We start from the raw sequence: 22,050 nt of genomic DNA on the forward strand, positions 1-22,050 counted from the left end.
TCTCTCCATGGCTCTTTGAGATCTGTGAAGTCAGGGCAGTTGGTGGTCAGGCTATGTTTTGGTAGACACAAAGTGCTTGTAAACCAACATTGTAATAAACATGAGTTGGGTACCCATTTTGTTAGCATTGTCAGAGGATGGGAATTAAGGTAATTTCTAGAGAAATGTATTCCTTTTCTTTCTCCATCCCCAAAATCATCAGGGCATAAATTTGGTGAGCGAGTGGGGCTCCTGGGTGGCTCAGTTGCTTAAGAATCTGACTTCAGCTCAGGTCACGATCTCAAGGTCCTGAGACGGAGCCCCACATCAGCTCCTCACCTTGCCATGCTCCCTCTCTCTCTCCCTCTTTCTCTCACAAATGAATAAATGAATAAATATATAAATAAATGAATAAATTTGGTAAAGGAGTTAGATCAGATCTCTCCCCAATGGTCTTTCATCACTTTGCTTGAGACAACATAAGAACAAACATTGCAAAAATAAACATATCTAAGCTAATGCTGTTTGCTACCTGACTTGTTTTGTTTTGTTTTTTAATGTCTGACAGGTTCTTCCTACCTACTTTTGATCTATTAGCACTCACTATGAACTAAAGGCTTACACAGAATTCGATAAAGGAATTCAGATAATCCCAGGATTTCAATGATAATACAGAAATGCTACACACCAAAGCACTTGTGGTAGTTTGCATGCAGAAGTGAATTTTATAAATAATAAAAACTGGCCAAAAGAAATAACTAGTGGAAAATCTCCATTTTGTTGTTTCCCCTGTGACTTCATTAGCCAATAGGCATGTGTTTGAGGTCCTATAGCTGATATAATCAGCCCAAGAATGTTGCCCCTTACTTTACTTCTGCAAATACAGCCCCACATGACCTTCAACCGGGGATTCCTTGAATCTACAGTCAGTGTAAACATCAATGAATTTTTGTAAAAAAGGAGATATATTTTTAAACTTTTTTTGGGCAATTTCTACAGAAATTTTGATGTAATGGGGTTCATTTTTTAAGTATTTGGAACCTTTGTTTTCTGATGATTTTTGTTTTGCTTTGTGATGATTTAAAAGCTCAACATTTTTTTTTAGGACTTAAGTTGGCTTTCCAATACAGACACTCATACATATACACATACATCATATACATTTATACACATGTATGTTTTAACAGGAAAAGCTTGTGTCTGTTTTATTAAAGACTGGGTATTTCACATTCTGAATTCTTTAGAAGAATCTGTGATATAGAAACTTCATAACAATAGAACAAGACAAGGTATGAATTCAGTGACAAAATCCTTGGTTTCCCATGATTTAACTGTATGTTTAACAGTCATTAACCATAAATTTTGAATTAAAGTTCCCAGTTGAGATCATCTAGCAGAAGTATTTAACATATAACTCTCATAGGAGAGAGAGATGAACAGTTCTGAGTTAATGGAAGCTACATGAACTAGTGAGTATTTAAACATCCTGAAAATAATCACAAACTTTCTGGAAATGTAATAATGAGTAATGTGTTCAGAGACATTTCCTCTAAATATACAGCGTGTAGAGTGGGTTGTTATGAAATTCAGTGTCTTGGGTTTGACTTGCTATATAAAGTAGAGTGGCAAATACTTTAACATTTTCTAGCTTTGTTCTAGGTAAAAATAAACATCTTCCACATTTTACAGGTACACTTTCTCCATTGTTCTCAGTCCTTCTTTGGATAGCAGTTGCAATCTGCACATCTATGCTGTTTTTCTTCTCCAAGCCTGTGGGTATTCGGCCATTTCTTGTGTCAATAATGCTCAGATCGATATATACAATAGGTCTTGGGCCTACGTTAATACTTCTTGGTGCAGCTAATGTAAGTATTTTATTTAGCTTTGTCCTTTTGTAAATTAAGTGACAGTGTACTAAGTGTAAAAATGTAGCTATATATTTTAATTCATGTATACATAGTAAATTCTCGTTTATTGTGAACTCCAATTAACAAGAGTTTAATTTGTACATTTGTAATTTCAGAGAAAGAAAAAAAATGACAAGCAAAAATTTCATATATTTAAGAAAGTCTGAGGCATGACCCAGTTCTGAATCAATTTAATCCAGTTCAGTTTAATGCTTTCTGTATCCTATACCCAGTTACTGACAGAAATGATTCTAAGCCACGGCTCATATCCTAACGTGACTTCTAAATCACCCAAGAAAGACTAAATTATAGTCGGTAGAGTTTTAGAAGTGAGTACTTTTTATAAAATGACCAAAGAAAAAGGATTGCTAGATGGTAAAATATGAAATTTGGCTCTTTTTATGTCATCCAAACCCACAAATTTGTGAAGGCATAGATGAGATTAATATTTTTTTCACTAAATTTTAAAGTATTAGAACAAAGGAGCATATTTCAAAACCTCAGTTAAGTAAGTTGAGAATAAATAAGCCTGAGCACTATTCCAAATAGCAATAATTGACCCAAGAGATAAAATTTTAAATAGACCAGACAGCTTTCTGCATGGCATATCCATAAGGGGATAATAAGAGAAGGGTAAATCATCAGCTTAATGAAAGAAAAAATATCCAGGTAAACAAATAAATATTGCTAATATGTCTACTGAATGCCTAAAGCACTATCTATATCTTTATAGGGTTTCTAACATAGTGTCCTATATTCTGGTATCTGCATATATACTTTATCTCCCCTACTATATTATACAACCCTTAAGGATAATGATTGATCATCCAATGTCTTAGAATATCATTGGTACCCGACAAATATTCTTAAATAAATTAGCTAATGAGTGAGTGAATGAATGAGTGAAAAATTATCTTTGTATTCTTTGTATTTTCTTTGTATTTACAAGTGCTTTGTATGTGAGATACGTGGCAAGTATTTATTAAAAATGAATAAATGAAATAACCAGTCAAACTTTTGAGAATTGTAACACTGAACTAGGATGACCAAGTCTGTGTTTCTGACCACTATTATATTATACTTCTTTGAAAATTCAACATGATGTATATGATAGCTCTTAGAGGACTAGAACTTTCAAATTACCGGTTATTCCTCAATCACTGTTAAAAAAGGGAAGTGTACTATACATGCAAAGAGGTCTATCAGTAAAGAATTCTATCAAGTACCAAATATAGGATTCCTAAGTTTCTTGAGGGCAGAGGTTGTCACATTCATAGATATAATCCTGCCATCTTCACTCCCAACTTCATTTTTCTCCCACTTAATACTAGCACTTAAAAATTCAAAAACCCTTTACACGAACCAAACTTGCACTTTGAATGTTTTGGAAACCAAGCTAATTGAGGAATCATCATGTATTTATCTAAATTTTTCTAGCCCTATTAGGTAACTTGAGTTTGGTAAGTCCAGCTTATTATTAAAAAATACATTGAATATTGAGCCAAATTATTGGAAGAAGCAAATAATGTTCATAAACTGGCAGCTGGTCCTCAATAAGACATTAATTCCAGAGAGAGAATCCAAGTTTGATAAGTTGAAATAATAGCTAGATAGAGTTGGGCCAGAAATAACAAGTATTTATTCAGCTTCTGTTATCTGATAGACATTGAAAATACCAAGAAGTAGAGGATGTGGTTTTTGCCATACAGAAGCTTCAAGAATATATAAAGAGATAAGGAAAAACATTTTAATGTCTGTTGGGGAAGCCAAAAACATTTGGAGTTATTTCTCTTTAACCCCCTTAGGGGACAGAATAAAAAATAACCTCTTCCTGGTTTGGTGAGAATAGTTCCACCATAGGAAATAATAATTCATGTAAGAGGCAAGTTTTATACTTTAATTCCTTCATGAGAAGAAATATACATGGAAATATATCTTTCTTATTAACTGTATGAATCTGTGGGTACTCTCATATCTCTCAAAGCATAGAAAATCCATTTGCACAGCCCCGAAATGTACATTATGATTTGCCAGTTCAGGACATTTTGACAAAGAAAATAATCAACTTTAATTTGGAACGAACAAATTGGATAGAATAGTTGTGATTTTGATAATATAGGAAATTCATAGTTTTATCTATAGTTTTGATAGTGTCCAGATTAATAAAATGTTTTAGCAAATAATTATTTACCTTCACTTTTGATATAATGAGCTTATTACAAAACTCTCCATAACTTACCATTTCCCAGGGGCAAGAAAAAATTAAATGAAAACATAAATCAGTTACTTTTGGTAACCTAGGATTTAATATATTTATTAATTTATACTTAAAAGTTTGCACTGTATGGCAGGCAAAACTATAGGTGCTGAAATTATGGGTATCAGAAGCAGGAAAACAAATGAAAATAGCTACCTGATAGTTAAGCCTTAATGAGAATCAGAATTCTAGACCATTAGCAAATCGAGCCTCTGCATTTCATTTTTCTCATCAGTAAAATGAAGATGTTAAAACCTAGTCTGCACTCACCAGTTCTTGAGAAGATTAGTGTGAAGGTTTAGAGCAGAGCAATAATAGTGATGATATAAAAAAAATAGTGATGATATAATAGCAACAAAGGCTACCATTTATTAAGCTCCTAATATGTGAAGTACAATTTAATTGTGAAACATTGGCATCATGATCATAAAAGTATTTGTATTTTGGTTACAGAGAGTTATTTGTTTCTGGACTCCATGTCTTTCACAATGTCATGCAAATGTAGAAAGTTGCTTTTCTGAAAAAGCAATCAAGTGAAAGGAAAGAAACCTCAATCCATGTTCTGAGCATTTAGTATTATCAGTTTCTGTTTATTATGATACTTCATTTTTATAATTTTTACTTGTTTCTAAAAATCAATTTTGTTTAGATTTCAACTAATATCTCTGTCTTGTCACAAAGATTATGTTAATCTTTGAGATGTTTCGAAAAAATTCAGATGTTTTTCTCTGTTGTAAGCATATCCTATAACCCAGTACAGTTTTTTTCTCACTGCCTACATTGCAATGGATATTAACATATTATTTTGGCAAATATAAACACATATTTCATAAATTTTAGATCACCTAATATTTTTATACCGCTAATAATGAGGCTATTCCCAGTCATGTGGACCTTATATAATGTTTAACAATTCCATTAATTTTTATTGTTTAGATTTTTAGATATTTTTCATAATAAATAATTCAGTAAACACCTGCAGAAGATCTTTTAATATCTTCTAAACACTTCTTATGTACAATGTTTTTCTCTTTTGTAGTCATGCCTGGAAGTGTGTAATTTATTTAATGGCATTTGTAAATTATTTGCCTTTCTTGCTATTATTTGTAATGTGGAAATGTTTCCTTACCCTGAAACTTCTTGCCATTTTGCAAAGACAAGAAGCCAGTGGAGTTTAGCAGATAGCTGTCTATTAGCAATAAGCCACAGTGTTAGCATTTAATAGTGTCATGCCCTTAGTTACTTGCCTGCAGATAGTTTCCTGGGAGGGCTCATGTTACTGCTAATCTATAAGGTTGAGCCCTACCATATGTTCACATAATATACACAAGTTCAATTATACATCCTGAGACAAAACATTCATATTCTCTCTCTCTTTCCCCCTCTCTGTTTTTCTCTCTCTCTCCCTCTCCCTTTCCTTCTCTCTCTCTCTCTCTCTCTCTCTCTGTCTCACACACACACACACTTCCTATTTTTCATATAATATGTTCACTGAATGCACCTAACTAATTCTAATATTCAGTTGTAGTAGCAGGAAACTGCTTTAGTGCTGGGGGAAATTAGAAATGTTGAATTTATTAAAGAAAAATTGAGTTTACACCACCCTTGTTTATTACGCTATTCTGTTGGCAATTTAAAAGATTTCCAGGGTAATGTTGACCTGAAAACTTTGTCTTATGCTGTGACCATAGAACTTTATCCTGCCTAAGATGTAATTCTACTGAAATGGAGATTTTTTTAATCAAATCACGTTGATTTTAGTACGATTGATATCTATGGCAATGCAGTAATATAGTTAACATGTAGTTCAATAAATTCAGTTTTCCTTTTTGGTAAATACTAGACAGTATTTTTTTTTTTTTTGGCTACAATTATTTCTGGAAAATAAGTCATGTTTTCCCATAGACACAATGTAAGATGGGGATGGAATTCCTGATCAGGGACATAGAACCAAATAAGACAAAAAAGATAATAAAAAGACAGCTATAAATTGCTGTGATCACATAAAATGGTAAAATTTAAAAGATAGCCTATGGAATTCTAGATCTTTGATTCATCTTAAAGGTAATTAATTTCTAGGCATTTCGTTTTAGAAATGAGTATACAAAATCCTATAGAGACAAGGAGGATTAACCAAAGCAGTCGGTAGCAGAGCCAAGACTTGAACCTGAATAACCCAACTTCTACTCCAGTGTCTTTCCATTATATTGCATTGTTAAAACTCCTGCAAAGACATATCAATGAATTATGAAATATATATGAAACCAATACTGTACAATTAATTTACCTAATTAAAATTAATGAACTTGATTCACTCTATATTAATTTTAAAATTAACATTAATTTTACTTTTGTTTTTAGAAGATCTACTGGTAAATCATCTTTTTAAAAGACTTCTGGAGGGGAGGTGGGCAGGGGGATGAGCTAAATGGATGATGGGCATTAAGGAGGGCACTTTGTGATGAGACCTGTGTGTTATATATAAGTGATGGAGCGTTAAATTCCATTCCTAAAACTCATATTGCAGTATGTGTTAACTTACTAAAATTTGAATAAAAACGAAATATAAAAAAATTAAATACATAAATAAAAGACTGCACAAAAAGCTTACATTGATGCTGTACCCCACTCTTCTCCCCATCACCACACAATTCACCCCATCCTCAACAAAACATATATGAAAGGCAATTTTGAAGAATAGATGGAAAAAAGATAAAAGTATTGCAGGACAGTTATGGTCATTTATATTGCTATTTGTGTGCTGATTCAAAAGTCTTTCAACACCAGATCAGAAGAGGCTCATCTTTTAACCACCTTGCCCAGTTCCCACGCCCTCCATTTTTCATTGCCCACATAGACCCTTGCCATAAAAACAAAGATTGCCTACATAATGGCATTGACAAATGAAGGACTCGTTAGACAACATCAAGTAAGTCATGGCATGAAAAGGGAGAATAAGTTTGTGTAATTTCTTCATTCCTATAAATATCCCTAGCTTTCACAGAAGTGTTCTATAAAAACAATTTATACATTTCAAGGTCACAGTGCCGGATAACACAGTGTTCGCTTCTTTCCTACCCAAATCATGTATTCTCTCATTTAGTTCTTGGTATTAACACTTCAAAACAAAAAGACAGTTTCCTTGTTTCTGATTTCTACAGGAATATGTGGATGTCAATGCCAATATCAACTCCAGTCTAGTTTGAGACTTAGTCAAGAGAACAGGGACGTGTCCATCAACACCAAGCTGTAGATCAAGGCTCAAAGAAAATAAAACTCAGCCTGGACACAGAGAAAGCAAACCTTTATTTTTCATGAGAAAATGGCAGAGGACCTTTTAGTTAGAAATGTGTCCTTCCTTTTGTATTATTTGGAAACTGAAATGTATTGCTCTTTTTGAGAACTTGAGCTCAATGTATTACTTTTCCTGAATGTATAGGACTTCGAATTTTCCTGCATGATATTATTATGTTTGTCATTTGAGTTTCATCTTTTTTTAAAAGATTTTGGGGATCCCTGGGTGGCGCAGCGGTTTGGCGCCTGCCTTCGGCCCAGGACGCAATCCTGGAGACCCAGGATCGAGTCCCACGTCGGGCTCCCGGTGCATGGAGCCTGCTTCTCCCTCTGCCTGTGTCTCTGCGCCTCTCTCTCTCTCTGTGACTATCATAAATAAATAAAAATTAAAAAAAAAAAGACTTAAAAAAAAAAGATTTTGTTACTTATTTGAGAGAAAGAGTGAATGAGAAAGAAAGTGCACACAAGCAAGGAGAGAGGGAGAAGCAGACTCCCTACAGAGCAGGGAGCCCTGTGCTGGGCTCCATCCCAGGACCCCGGGATCATGATCTGAGCCAAAGGCAGCCACCTAACTGACTGAGCCACCCAGCGGCCCAGCTGCACAATTTTTTTATGATTCATTTTAGAGAAATGGAGATCAGGAAGCAACATAGAAACAATCTGTCTTGAACATATCATCCATCCTTCTGAAAAGTCATAATTCCAATTTTTAACTTTATTTTTTGTAGAACTACTTATTTCGACTTCATACTGATGAGCTATTGTGAGTGAATCAAGGCCAATAACTTGAATTTAAATAGTTACTCAAAATAATTTAAAGAGTAAAATGCTGAATATTGCTTCACCTAGACATTCTGTATTTCACCATTTTCATGGTGTTTATACCATTCTTGTCAAATACCACTCTTATCTGAGCACCTGGTCTATATTTCCTGAGTTTTTTTTAAATGATGACTTTTTATAATATTAAACTTACTCTCGTATAATAATCATAAGGACATCCATTATACTGTAGCTATGTTTAATAATAACATAAATATGGGGATCCCTGGGTGTCTCAGCAGTTTAGTGCCTGCCTTCTGCCAAGGGCCTGATCCTGGAGTCCTGGGATCGAGTCCCACATCAGGCTCCCTGCATGGAGCCTGCTTCTCCCTCTGCCTGTATCTCTGCCTCTCTCTCTCTCTCTCTCTCTCTCTCTCTCTCTTTGTCTCTCATGAATAAATAAATAAAAATCTTAAAAAATAATAATAATAACAAATATGTGATGATGAAACACTAAATAATGAAGTATAACTTTCTGCTTGACATTTTTCAAATTATTCACAAGACAATGACAGAATGGAAAACACTGATTACCAAGAAGATCACTAATTAGCATGGGGAAAATTTAGGGAAGTTTGAACCTCTATATTGTTGATTTGGTTTGGTTATCTTCACAACCTGCAATGTTAACCCATTTCTCATTTTATCTGTATTGATTTGAACTTCAGAAATTTGAAGGAAAAAGTTTTTCCAACCTCTCAAATTTCACTTCTGCCCATTATTTAAAATCACTCCATAAGGTAATTTCATATATATATGAAATTATAACATATAATTTAATTATATATTAAAGATATAGGATATATATTTATATAGGAGATATAGGATATGTATAGGATATATATATTTATATAGGAGATAGGATATATATTTATATATAAATATATAAATTATATATATGTAATATATATATGAAAATCAAATCAGCACTGTTGCAAAGAGCAACATGTTTTTCCTAAAGTTAGATTTGGACATCTAAAAACAAATTTGATGCCATTAGATAACTTGAAGAACTCAGGGAACAATTTAGAAGAACTGAAATTTGAAATCTGTAATTCTTTCCATGATGACTAAGATGCAAAACTGGCTCTTTGGTTTATAAATAATGCAGTGACACTAGAACAAAATATCTGGCACTAAGTTTATGATAACTGTGTTCTTTGGAAATCATTGCGGATCATTGTTATTGCCAAAGAATCACAGTGTACATTTCTATATTCAAAAATCACACCACGAAAGGGAATTTTAAATAGTTTTAATATAAATACATAGCACCAAACATAATAAACATTCCAAAATGTTTATTGAACAATACCACACATGGAGCTTAGAAAATATGTGCATGCAGGGGCATCTGAGTGACATAGTCAGTTAAGCGCCCAACTCTTGATTTCAGCTCAGGTCATGAGATTGAGCCCCAAGTCAGTCTCCATGCCCAACAGAGTCTACTTCGGCTTCTCTCTCCCTTTCCCTCTGCCCTTCCTGATCGTGCTCTCTCTCTCTCTCTTTCAAATAAATAAATGAATCTTTAAAAAAAGAAAATATATGCCTGTATCATATTTATTTTAACCTAATGACATAAGTATATTTATATTTTTATATATTTAAATGCAAAAAATCACTTTTAACGGCTCACTTGTTTACAATAATCTAATAATACAATAATCTAATAATCATTAGAGAAGGCCTAGGATAAAAAAATCAAGGATAGATATTTTCTGAAAAGATACTTTTCTATTGTTTCCAGTATAATAAGAATATTACATATATTACTTTTAATATGGAAAATATGATGAGTAGGATCTAAAGAGTCATTGTACTAAGTACTTCATGTACATTATGAATTCTTTAATCCTCTGAAGAATTCTATAAAGTCAGAATCCCTTTGCTCCAATTTTTCCAGAGAAACAATCGAAGCCAGCAACTGCAAGACCTTGTGCAACAGTAGTGAGAGAGCCAGGGTTTCAATTCAGGTCTACCTCGATTACAAAGCTAGGGCCCTTTATCATCCTCCTCTGTTTTCCTGGAACTGCAAACGATACAACTTTCGGGTATATTAGGTTTAGACACAGATCTGTAAGCAATGCTAAAAAGTTACCAAGAGAGAAATGATAAAAGAAAACCACAGACTTTGTGAATAATATGTTTTGTCAATGACTGCTATTTCGTGAGTTTGGGGGAATAAATAAGACAGTAAAATCTAATCTTTTCCTCTCTATAGCTTTGTAATAAAATCGTATTTCTGGTGAGTTTTGTGGGAAATCGTGGCACTTTCACCCGAGGCTACCGAGCAGTCATCCTGGATATGGCCTTTCTCTACCACGTGGCATATGTTCTGGTTTGCATGCTGGGCCTCTTTGTCCATGAATTCTTCTATAGCTTCCTGGTGAGTACTTCTCCATGTGGACAATCACTGCTGAAAAAAATAACACAATGCTGCTGCTTCTTGTGCTTCTTCCTTTGAATTTTTTTTTTAAGCAGGGCCTGACATTTAGGACAAATTTGTTATTTTGAGAATTTCCTAGGAAAATCATGAATTATTATTATTTTTCCTCTGAGAACCCACATAGGTGGTGGAATTCTTTATTTCCTCTCTGAGAAGTCACCAATGACCTGACCTTTGACCCAGGCTTCATATAGCAGCTGCTTTTTGGTTTCAGCCAAATCCTTACTGCCCCTTATATTCAGAGATTCTCCAACAGAATGTAGGAGGAAAAAATGGAGATAGGTTTTCTTAGCACTGGAATCATTGTGCTTTATTTACAACAAATATTATTGTTTTTTTTTTTTTTTTTTTTTTTTTTTTTTTTTTTTTTTTTTTAAATTTTTTTATTTATTTATGATAGTCACAGAGAGAGAGAGAGAGGCAGAGACACAGGCAGAGGGAGAAGCAGGCTCCATGCACCGGGAGCCCGATGTGGGATTCGATCCCGGGTCTCCAGGATCGCGCCCTGGGCCAAAGGCAGGCGCTAAACCGCTGCGCCACCCAGGGATCCCATATTATTGTTTTTTAAAAAGATTTTATTTATTTATTCATGACAGACAGAGAGAAGCAGAGACATAGACAGAGGGAGAAGCAGGTCCCTCCAGGGAGCCTGATGCGGGACTCGATCCCAGGACCCTGAGATCATGACCTGAGCCAAAGGCAGATGCTCAACCACTGAGCCACCCAGGTGCCCCAGCAACAAATATTATTGTAACTGTAGAATGTCATTTTAGTAGAATGAGGAGAGGCACTGCCAACCTAGCAAAAAGACAATGAGTTGTTTTAAGTCTTAGTTTCAGGTTTAATGTGTCATTGTTAAGCTTACCTACACATGTCTAATTCATTAAGTGAACTTTCACATTTCCTCTAGATTTTTTTCAGGTTATCAGTTTTACTTCTTACAAATAGACTGTGCTATAAATTAGGAGGGGAAGCAATATAAAATATATGATAATGTTTTGAAACCTAAAGCACTACCAGGTTAACATCACGATGCCATAGGAGCAATGTATTTGTATCTCCAACCTATGGTTGATGTGCAGTGAGAGCACTATCCAAAAAATAATTCATGAAACTTAAATTGAAGATCTAAAAACATGATGACCCTGTTTGCTTGGCTCACAAGAGACAAATCCATCGCCTGCTGCTTTCCTGTTATCTAGCAAACCCATGTAGGTAGACTGAAAAGGGGCACATTTTCCATTTACTTCTCAAGCACTTGAAATAGCCCCAGGAAGAGTGGATTTGTCCCTTATGTTTTGATACAAAATTATCTTCTAGGTAGGTAAGTTAGATTATTCAATAGTCAAAAGTCGAGTTTTTTTCTGTTCTAGGGATGTAAATGAATTCCCTTTCTTCTCTAAGTTACCATAAAAAATCCATTTTTAAAAACATGACTGTGATATATGAAGTCCCATTATACCCAGCACTTTTACCCAACTGTGACATGTAACACCCTTTAATGTTTTTGTGCTCCAAACTTCTCGTCTATGAAATAGATAAGGATGGTAGGATAGACTCATACTATCAAGATTCGTTAAGAGATAATGTGAAAACATGTGAAATGATGTATTAAATCTTGGTATTTTCCAAGGAAAGGCAATTGACAAAAAAAAAAAAAAAGGTGTATTTGAATTATTACATGAGCTATTGATAATAATGTTACTCTTAATTTATGTTACTTAAACTTATTTTCTAGTTGAATATTCCTCTTGTCTTTTATTGTTCTAATCTTACAATACTGATGCTAATTTGTTTTTACTAGGTTGCTTGGAAAAGGATATTGTCTATTTTGATGTTTAGAGTACTAGGAGGAAATTATAATGGACATAATGCCAAAATGGCATTTAAGCATATTTTTTAAATATATTTTATATCTAAGAAAATACATGAATATGTATTTCTAGTTCTATCCACAAATATCAGTCATTTATGCAAAATAACAAAACCACACTCTAGATTTTCCTAGAAAATTTTTCTAGAAATTCTAGAACCATCAACCTGCCTAATGTCAATACCTTTTTTGCCTCTTCAAGATTCTGATTCTGGGGGTATGGAAGAGAGCCCAGAAATAAGCATTTTTAGCAAGCATCCCATGGGGCTTCTGAAAGCTACAAACTTTTAGAAAACACTCAGAAGTGACCTAGAGGCCATTTACAGACCTCTTCTTTAAGCCACTGTTGGGTTAAAGTAAAGGAAAAATCTCCATTATGTCAACTCAGTGCTTAAGTAAGTTAAAGAAGTCAGTGTCGATAATTTGGAAGTTGAATTTGCATTAGTTAATTTGTCTGTCCTGAGAAATATTGACCTTTATTTCTAGAAGTTGCTGCTCCTTCCAGAAGATAAGCACATAGCAAAATAGTTAATTTTTTTTGTATATGATCATGATAAAGTATCAGTTTCCTAGGGTGAAAAAACAAGATAATATCTTTATGGTGATTATTTGCAGAACTAAAATTAAATTGGAAAGTAACTATACAAATCTCAGTACTCAGAAAAACAGAGTACAAGGCCCTGGTGTTTCTGCAGGGACTCATGACACTGGTAATGCATCGTAATTCTAATCACTGCCCACAGATAGCAGGAGACAAACCTTAATTATTTCAACTTGTAAAATACTATTCACTTCCAAACAGATTTTTATGCCTTTTTAAGTGAATGCTCACTTATTGCTTTTAGCCAGCTTTTGATGATATCACATGTACTTGCTACTGTATAATTTCAACTTTTTTTTTTTTTTTTTTTTTTTTTTTTATTGGTGTTCAATTTACTAACATACAGAATAACACCCAGTGCCCGTCACCCATTCACTCCCACCCCCCGCCCTCCTCCCCTTCTACCACCCCTAGTTCGTTTCCCAGAGTTAGCAGTCTTTATGTTCTGTCTCCCTTTCTGATATTTCCCACACATTTCTTCTCCCTTCCCTTATTTTCCCTTTCACTATTATTTATATTCCCCAAATGAATGAGAACATATAATGTTTGTCCTTCTCCGACAATATAACAATAAATAAAATTGTTCTTGGTGTTGTGTCCAGAGAGCAAATACATACCTAGGTTCTTAACTAGTGCAGAGACTTTCTACTACTAAACACAAAATTGATAATAACCCATTAGAAGAAGTGAAAACTTTTTTTAAAAAATAAAGTATTATATGCTTGCTTATACTTCTGTAATAGGTTTTGCCCTCATTATACCCCTTTAGTAAGGAAAGGCACTTCCATCTCTCAAATATTTTAAAATTTCCTACTTTTTCTATTGCAGCAGGCTCTTAAAATTTTTCTAGAAATTTCACCTCTCATCCCTTGATTAAAGAGTAATGTCTAATGACTCTGTCAACTATTCATCACTTAGATAAAAAGTGATTCAGCATTTTCACTTTAGCCATTCTACGTGTTCCAGAAACAACTGCAGAATATCAGTGAGGCTAAAAATAAGGAGTAAGTAGCTACGTTGGTTAAGTATAGTATTATAATTTTTCTAAATTCAAATTTGAAACTATGCTATTTCTGTATCTTACAAAATTGAAATTATCTTGGTTATGAAACCAACAGATGCACATTATATGCTGTGTTAGAGTTATCTTTATTGAAAAAACAGTTTATTAAAACATTCCAACTGTAGAAGAAATATACATTTTGGTGCATTTGTAAGGTATCAGGTTGTTATTTTTTTCACAGATAAAATGGCTTGTATTTGTATTCATAATTACCTTTTATGTTTATTTAGCTTTTGCACCACTGCATTTTTTTCTTGTTTTGTTTTATTTTTGTAGCTTTTTGATTTGGTGTACAGAGAAGAAACTCTGCTTAATGTCATAAAAAGTGTCACACGGAATGGCCGCTCCATTATTCTAACTGCAGTCCTGGCTCTCATCCTTGTCTACCTGTTTTCCATTATTGGGTTCCTTTTTCTGAAGGATGACTTCACAATGGAGGTGGATAGGCTGAAAAACAGAACTCCTATTACAGGTATCGCTACTACCAGTAAATGAGCTTTCCCTGATGGCAGATATGACTTGTATACAGCTTAAGAGAATTACAGACAAACACTAATGGAGGAAATGTTTTCTTTCATTCCTTTGAATACATGTTCTTGTTCACTGAGAGCTCATGAGTGTGAAATACTCTTCAGCTATTAGCTGTCCGTGGGTATAGGAAAATCCTGATATAAGAAACAGCATCTGGGCTTCATCTCAGTAAAAAAATTTCAACAATGCTGACCATATTCCAGAAGACAGTTAACAACATCAGTGTAGGATAATGGTTTGGGGAGTCTATTCTTCCTCTCTTTCCTTTCTCCCCCAAGAAAAACATCTAGCATCATTAACAACCATTATTCCGTATATGTTTGCTCACACTATATCATATTATACTTAAATAATTGCAAATGATAAATGTTTTGATTTGGAAACCATCAGGTAGTGAGAAATTGGGAATAGAAAAAATGCTCAAAATACTATCATTGAGGAGCTCAATCCATCAGTACATGTCACAATTTCTGTACGATACTTATTTCTGTTGTCTGGTTAGGCATCATCCATTTATATTTAACTGTGATTCTTGTGGTGTGAGGGCTTATTCTTTTCATCTTACTTTGAATTTTTATTTATCCTGTGTTCTGATGGTTTCCTTTTCCCCCATTCCTGCCTTTTGTCGTTTGAGTTAAATTTCTTTGTTGCTCTTTTTCCTCTTCTCCTGCTTTGCTGGATACAAATCATAGTTCTGCACTTTGCTGTTTGTTTCTCTGGATGATTCTGTAGCCTATGAGTTGTAGAGAATGGAAACCACAAAATGACTCTTCCCCTCAAGCCATTACATTTAAAGGTATGATTTAATTAGTGGTAATTTAGAAACGATATTCTTTCTTGCCTTTAACAAACATTTTCTTGATTGTTGAATTGATGACATATGGTAGTATCTTTCTTAGGATATGGGATAATTAAATGGAATTTAGATCTGTTATTGAGTCTAAGTGATCAAAGCACAGAATACATACATCATCTACATAAATTCAGTTATCAAACCTGAGATTGAATATCCAGGTACTAGTGTTTATTCAGAAGAACGTGAAATATTTTGTTACTGCTTTTCCTGTTCTCCCTTAAATGTTAGTTTTTCCAGAGTTTTACAGTGTAAATATTTGGAGGAAAAGCTCCTATCCAAAAACAGTACCCAAAACTCCACTTTTACAAAACTATCTGGGAATCACAAGCTATCTATTCTCTATAATCTTCAAGTTTTAATTATTTTTTCACTAGACATGATCACATTGAGTTATTCAATACAGGGTGATTCTGAAGCTGAAGCATCATGATTCTTGAATCCAAATGTGTTTCATAGTTCTTGTTTTATGAATCTAGTAGTATTTTTATGTTATTTAAAAAGGAAATTAGTGTCATCATGATTATATTTGCCTTAAAAATACAAAAATATCTTCTTTCTTTTTTCTTACAAAATAGGCAACATTAGACCTAAAATGTCAAGATCTTTATTAAAAATATGTATATTCATACAAAAATGTTAAATAAGAGAAAGTATTCATAAACACTATTAAAATCTAGTATACAAGAACAGCTAGCAGTTAAACTCTTTGATTCGTGGTAGCTTTAGAACTTTTGTTGCATAGGCTGAGAAGGAATATGATATCATGCCCTGGAAGAAGCACCCTTATTTTCATAATATTTTTTATTTAATTTGTAATACCATCTAGTATCTATTGATAAAGAGCATAGAGTTTATTTTTTCAAGTATTGAACACTATTGCCTCCCAAAGGTGAGTGAAATTATTAAGGATAATGTATGCCTATAGCAAATGAAATCTGGAGTGCAGAAGTATGCAACAGCTCAAGGAGTAGGAAGTAGTCATCAGAAATCCAGGAGAGGGAAGTCACAAGGGGAGGTTGAGAGTTCTAGAGCTAAATCGCAGAGCATCACAGGTGCCTGTGAGAGTGAAGGATGGATAATTTGCAAATGGCATCAGACATTTAGAAACATGCAGCTCCTATCTCTGGGACCAATGGAACCAGCCCTTCATAGAGTAAGCAGCTGCCACTTAATAGTGTCAAAAGGAGTGGTGTCTTAGAAAAGCTCAGGGAGTTGGAGGGCAGGAGCAGAAGTCAAAGTGTGTCTCACTGTGTCCCTTCTTCCCTCTTCTCCATGCCACCCTCTGGTTTCTCATCCTCATTTCCTCTCACCCAGAAGACTTCAGGAACATCTTATGTGGCTTTCCACCTATTCTGTCTGCCTGATTCATTCATTCTAATCACCACTCTGATTTGGTCTGTCATTGATTCAAAAGCTTTGCTGGGATCTGCCCTGGCCATGAGATGCTTGGTTTAAAACGTTAGGCTGGAAGCTGAGGTCACTCTGCATCCACTTCCATGCCTTTTGTCATACAAACGGTGGCACCTGGGATTGCCCCTTTCCCCCCAACCCACTCCTCCCTCACCCTCCCCCACACACACCCTGCCCCATCTTTCTGTGTGTAAATCCATGTCTCCTTTAGGTTGATCCTTCTCCAAAAAGCCTTGTTTAGTTTGCTTTCTAAAATTCACTCCTGTCTCCTAATGCACCGTATTGCATAAACTGTACTTTACTTCCTCCACTCAAGTATGCTCCTGTCTCTGTTTCTCGATATTCCCTAGTTGTCAGGTCTGCAAGGTCTCTGCTCCACATCCTCCTAGCCTAGTGTGGAGTTAAGTCTTAAGTAAGGGAATGGCCACCAGGAGACACTCAGAAACCCCATCTGTCTCCCTCTCTGACCACCAGAAACCCACTCCAGCACCAAATGACATGCCCACTCTTTCCCCAAGTTTGCTTCAGTGAGGGGGCAAGGAAAGAGGGAGGTAAATGTGTGGCCTCCCTGCCCTGAGTGGACTCTCTCTTTCTCAGGTCCAATGCTAATGCTGCAGGCAACCCCATTCTGGTGGCCTAGTCCATTTCCCCATCCCCTGTCCTAACTCCAGCTCCCTTTTGCCAACATCTGCCCTCATCTCATCCAAAGAGTCGGGGTGACCTTGGTGTAGTGTTGCTCTGATATGCACTTGAATATTTCTTCAACCCTTTGTATATAAAAATGAACTATTCCTGCCCCTCTATCTTATGGACTTTCTTTGACTCTGCTTGAAAAATTGGTTTGAGAGGTATGAACCTCTTTACTTCGTTACTAACAACAACAAAATGTTTTGTTGAGCTTTTCTCACACAGATAGGAACGTTACTATCTTCTGTTCCATCCTAGTCAGGGAAATAGGTGGTAAACTAGCAAAGCAGATGATTCTTTGGGAACTAAGATCCTGAGTAGGATCTAGCAGAAGGTTCTTGCATTTCAAACCCTGTTCCCTGGAGCCCCTCCCTGCTTTACTGTTAGAACTGCTACAACCTTCACGTCCCTACCTGCTGTAGGGACTGACCAGTGGCTGGGAGCTCGGAGAATCCCAACTGCTTTGGGTGAAATGTGTTCCTGGCATCCCAAGTCTGAACCCTGCATGCATTTGGCCATGGAAACATTGTCACACATGGTAGTTAAGGTCTGCATTATTATTAATACTTTCTCTCAGCCACTTTAAAAAGGTGTAAAAGGCTTTTAGGAGGTTGGCTTGTAAACCTATTCTCTATTTATAAAATTGCTTCCGTACACAAAACTGTGTCCAGAGTTCCAAACCAACTTATTAAAGGACTTCAGGAAATTTGAGTAGTAGTGCCTTTTATTTATATGCCTTGTAACTATATGTTCCTTTCTTGTAATTTTCATTACTTGTCTCTATACCATATTCTAATTTGTGTGTTCTCAGGTAGTAATGAAGTTCCTACTATGACTTTGACTTCAATGATGGGAACATGTAAAAATGACAACTGCTCACCCACAATACCAGCTTCAAATACAGGTCTGTAAAAAAGGACCCCAGAACAGTACAAACTTGATACTTTGCGGTTATGTTTATTTGGGAAATATTATTACTGCTAAAGGAGTTGCTCTAAGAATTTCATGGTGGGTTGAAATGGAATCATGGAGAGTAAAAGAACCAAAAAGTTTCAAACTAGAGACAGGATTCCTGCATCTCTCATTCTTTATCCCCATCCCATTCATTATATTATTTCTATTCATGAGAATTTATCAGATTTACCCTGTGCTACTGCTGCTAAAAATACTATTACCATATTGCAAACCTATACCACACTGAGACCCTTTTAATTATATAGCCTTTAACAAAGAATCTGGAAATGCATGGGCTTAGAACTCAAAGGGCTTGGTATAATCCTGGACTTCCTACTTTCTAGCTCTCAGTCTTAGATACGTTATGCAAATTTCCTGGACTTTGTTCAGATGGTGTGCCCAGAGAGAGGGAGGAAGGGAGCAGAGAGAAAGAATATGATACTTTCCCTGTTTCCAAAGGAGCAACAGAACCATGCTCATTAAAAGAATTTTTTAAACTCTAAATTGTTCTCAATGGTTTGGAAACTATGGCATATGTGAAATTTAATGAACTGTAGAAGGAATTAGTGATCTCTTTCCAGAAGCAGCAATGATTTAGGGAGTATATATATCTTTAAATATTTCAAGAGTTTTAGGAACACCGGAATGGCTCAGTTGTTTAAATATCTGCCTTCGGTTCAGGTCATGATCCCTGGAATACTGGGATCGAGTCCCATGTTGGGCTCCCTGCTCAGCAGGGAGTCTGCTTCTCCCTTTCCCTCTCCCCCTGCTTGTGTTCTCTCTCTCTCTCTCTCTCTCTCTCTCTCTCTCTCTGCCCCTCTGTCTCTAATAAATAACTAAAATCTTTTTAAAATATTTCAAGAGTTTTATGTATTAAAAAGGAGTGGATTTAGTCTGTGCTACATCTGTGAAGGGAAAAATTGGATTCACTGAAGATGAGGAAAGGAAGAGTTAATAAAGCCCAGTGTAAGGATGGAGCTCCCCACTTCCATCTGGGAACACCTTTGTCAGACATAATGAAAGGGCCTTTCCCAGGCTGCCTTTTTTCTTGATATGTTGGATTGTTACATGAGGAAAAATGCCTTGAACAAACAAAATCTTTCATGTTTTATGACCTAAAGGGAGAAATACATACGTGTGCGTTGCATCCAATGTCCCAGCAGCTATAGGAACTGTAAGCAACTGCCTCCAAGACTTCTTTCCTCCCCTAAGTCCTGGCTAGCCATCCAAGACTTCCAAACAACAAACCAGCTCATTCCTTGCTAGTGTAGCTTTGCTGTGCTCTTCAATTTCTAAAATCCTGTTACATGCATCCTCCACTTTAAACACTTCTAATTTCCTCAGCCTTCCTCACACGGTATGGCAATGACTCTTGATGTAACACTCCAGGGCAAGAAGTTCAGTGGTGCTATCTTATTGTGCATAGTGGAATTTGGAATCACACTATACCACTGACCCACATTTGGCTGACTCAGCTAAAATGCCATTCTTCACTGGTTCAGCTGTCATGACGTCAATGCCTATCCTGTACTCACGTAATTGGGAGTCTGGGATTTCAAGTACAATGCAATGCATTTATTTTTATATATTTCTGCCAACCCAGAATCCAAGGCCATCTCAGTTTGTCCTGGGGATAGATAAGGCAGGTTTTTTGTTTTTGTTTTTTTTTACTAGATGATCTCTAGGTTTTTAGGCCTTTCCTGCTCTAACATGCTATGGGGCTCACACAGTATCTTTATGGATCCTGATTCTATTAAGCAATATGTTTATTCTCTCTTGTGCCATCTTCAAGCTGATAAGCTATAGAACAGGGATTGGCAAACTATGGCCCATAGGGAAATTTAACTTACCACCTGTTTTTGTACAGCCCTCAGGGTAAGACTAGTTATAACCTTTTTAAAGGTATATTCTTTAAAAAAAAAAAAAAAAGGTGCAATGGAGACTATATGTCACCCACAAAGCCTAAAATATTCCTATCTGGCTCTTTAGAAAAAATTTGCTAACCTCTGCTCTGGAATATTTTCACTAAAGGTACTAAAAGTGTTGCATAGGACAGTACTAATGACAAATCCTTTAGCATGCTATTAGAAATATGCATTCAGACTGACATAGTTATGTTCCATGCAGTTCTTCAGCTACATAGAACTGTCTTAAATAAATTATCAGTTAGCCTATGTTTCTCCATCTTTAAAAAAAATCATGAGACTCCTCAGAGCCTCCTTACCAAAGCCCAAATACATATTATCTGTAATATTCCCAATTTGAGGTTAGTGTGAACCCGTACTGGCTTCCCTTGATCCCACTTTCTTCCCCTTCAAAGATCCATTATGGTATGTTATCTTGGGGATCAGCATCAAGCTTATTTGTCAGAAGCTTGCAGAATCTGTCACAGTCTCAAACTCAGGTCTACAAATGCTCCTCTCCTCTTATTATTCATTATTTTAAAAATATATATATCACAGCTATTTCAAAAACTTGAGTATAGTTGAAGTAGGTGGGTAACATTACATAGCTCTCAGGATCTTTTGGCCACCCTGAACTTCAGTTTATTGTCACCAGTACTTGTTATCTTCTTTTCAATTCGACATTCTTTGTCCTTAACAGAGTGTGAAAAATAATAGGTTAAAAAAATGTACTTTCTCATTAGCACAAATATTCTAGCAACATAGTCCCAAGTATATAGTACCCCTATTCCTGCCTTGCTAGTCTATCTCTGAATGTTATCTTAAAATTATTTCCTTTATTTTAAAGCAAATATCCTTTAACTATAGTTTGATTTTAAGAAAGGAAGATTATTTTGCCAGTGAACCAACAATGAAGCCAGTGTTCTTCCTGCCAGAGACTATAAAGATAGCTCACCCAGGGGCACCACACAGCAGCTGAACTAGTGATGTTCATCCACTGCATGGGAGCCAGAAGCTCCTAAGACTCAAAGAGATAACCGCCAGAGCCTCTTCTGGAATGAGATCTTCCCAGCCGTACATGGTGTGAGCACATCCCAGGATGTGGCTGCCCAGCTCTGTGCTCTTATAAATTTTCGGCTTTATACATTGCTATTGATAATCAACCAGGCATTCTATTGTAATTGTTTTGTGTGCCATTACTAATTGTGACATTATGATTTTAACATTTAGAAAAATGAAGTGAATATTTCTGTAAAATAGGAAACTCATTAAGTCAATTCAGTACAAATTCTTGATGATGATGATGATGGTGATATTATCATAAAACCTTTATTCATTCATTCATACAGCAGTATTTGCTGAACCTGTACTATTGGCCAGCCACCATACTCGGTGTTCAGGATATAGTATTGAGTAGACAAGCATGATCCTAGCCCTTACGGAACTTATAAAATAAAGGGGAGATA

At 35.5% G+C, this 22,050-nt stretch overlaps 1 protein-coding gene across 4 annotated transcripts in view; it reads left to right on the forward strand.

Annotated features, from left to right (window-relative positions):
* Positions 1-22,050, forward strand: part of ITPR2 (inositol 1,4,5-trisphosphate receptor type 2) — a 472,511-nt gene that overhangs the window by 382,294 nt on the left and 68,167 nt on the right. For all 4 annotated transcript variants that reach the window (XM_077870671.1, XM_077870669.1, XM_077870668.1 and 1 more), the window contains 4 exons: positions 1,669-1,844; positions 10,481-10,645; positions 14,519-14,714; positions 18,538-18,630. In XM_077870671.1, the coding sequence (XP_077726797.1) occupies positions 1,669-1,844; positions 10,481-10,645; positions 14,519-14,714; positions 18,538-18,630 (630 nt within the window). The remainder of the gene's footprint in view (positions 1-1,668; positions 1,845-10,480; positions 10,646-14,518; positions 14,715-18,537; positions 18,631-22,050) is intronic.

Source organism: Canis aureus, chromosome 25 (assembly GCF_053574225.1).
Source record: "Canis aureus isolate CA01 chromosome 25, VMU_Caureus_v.1.0, whole genome shotgun sequence".
In the NCBI taxonomy this organism is placed as follows: Eukaryota; Metazoa; Chordata; class Mammalia; order Carnivora; family Canidae; genus Canis; species Canis aureus.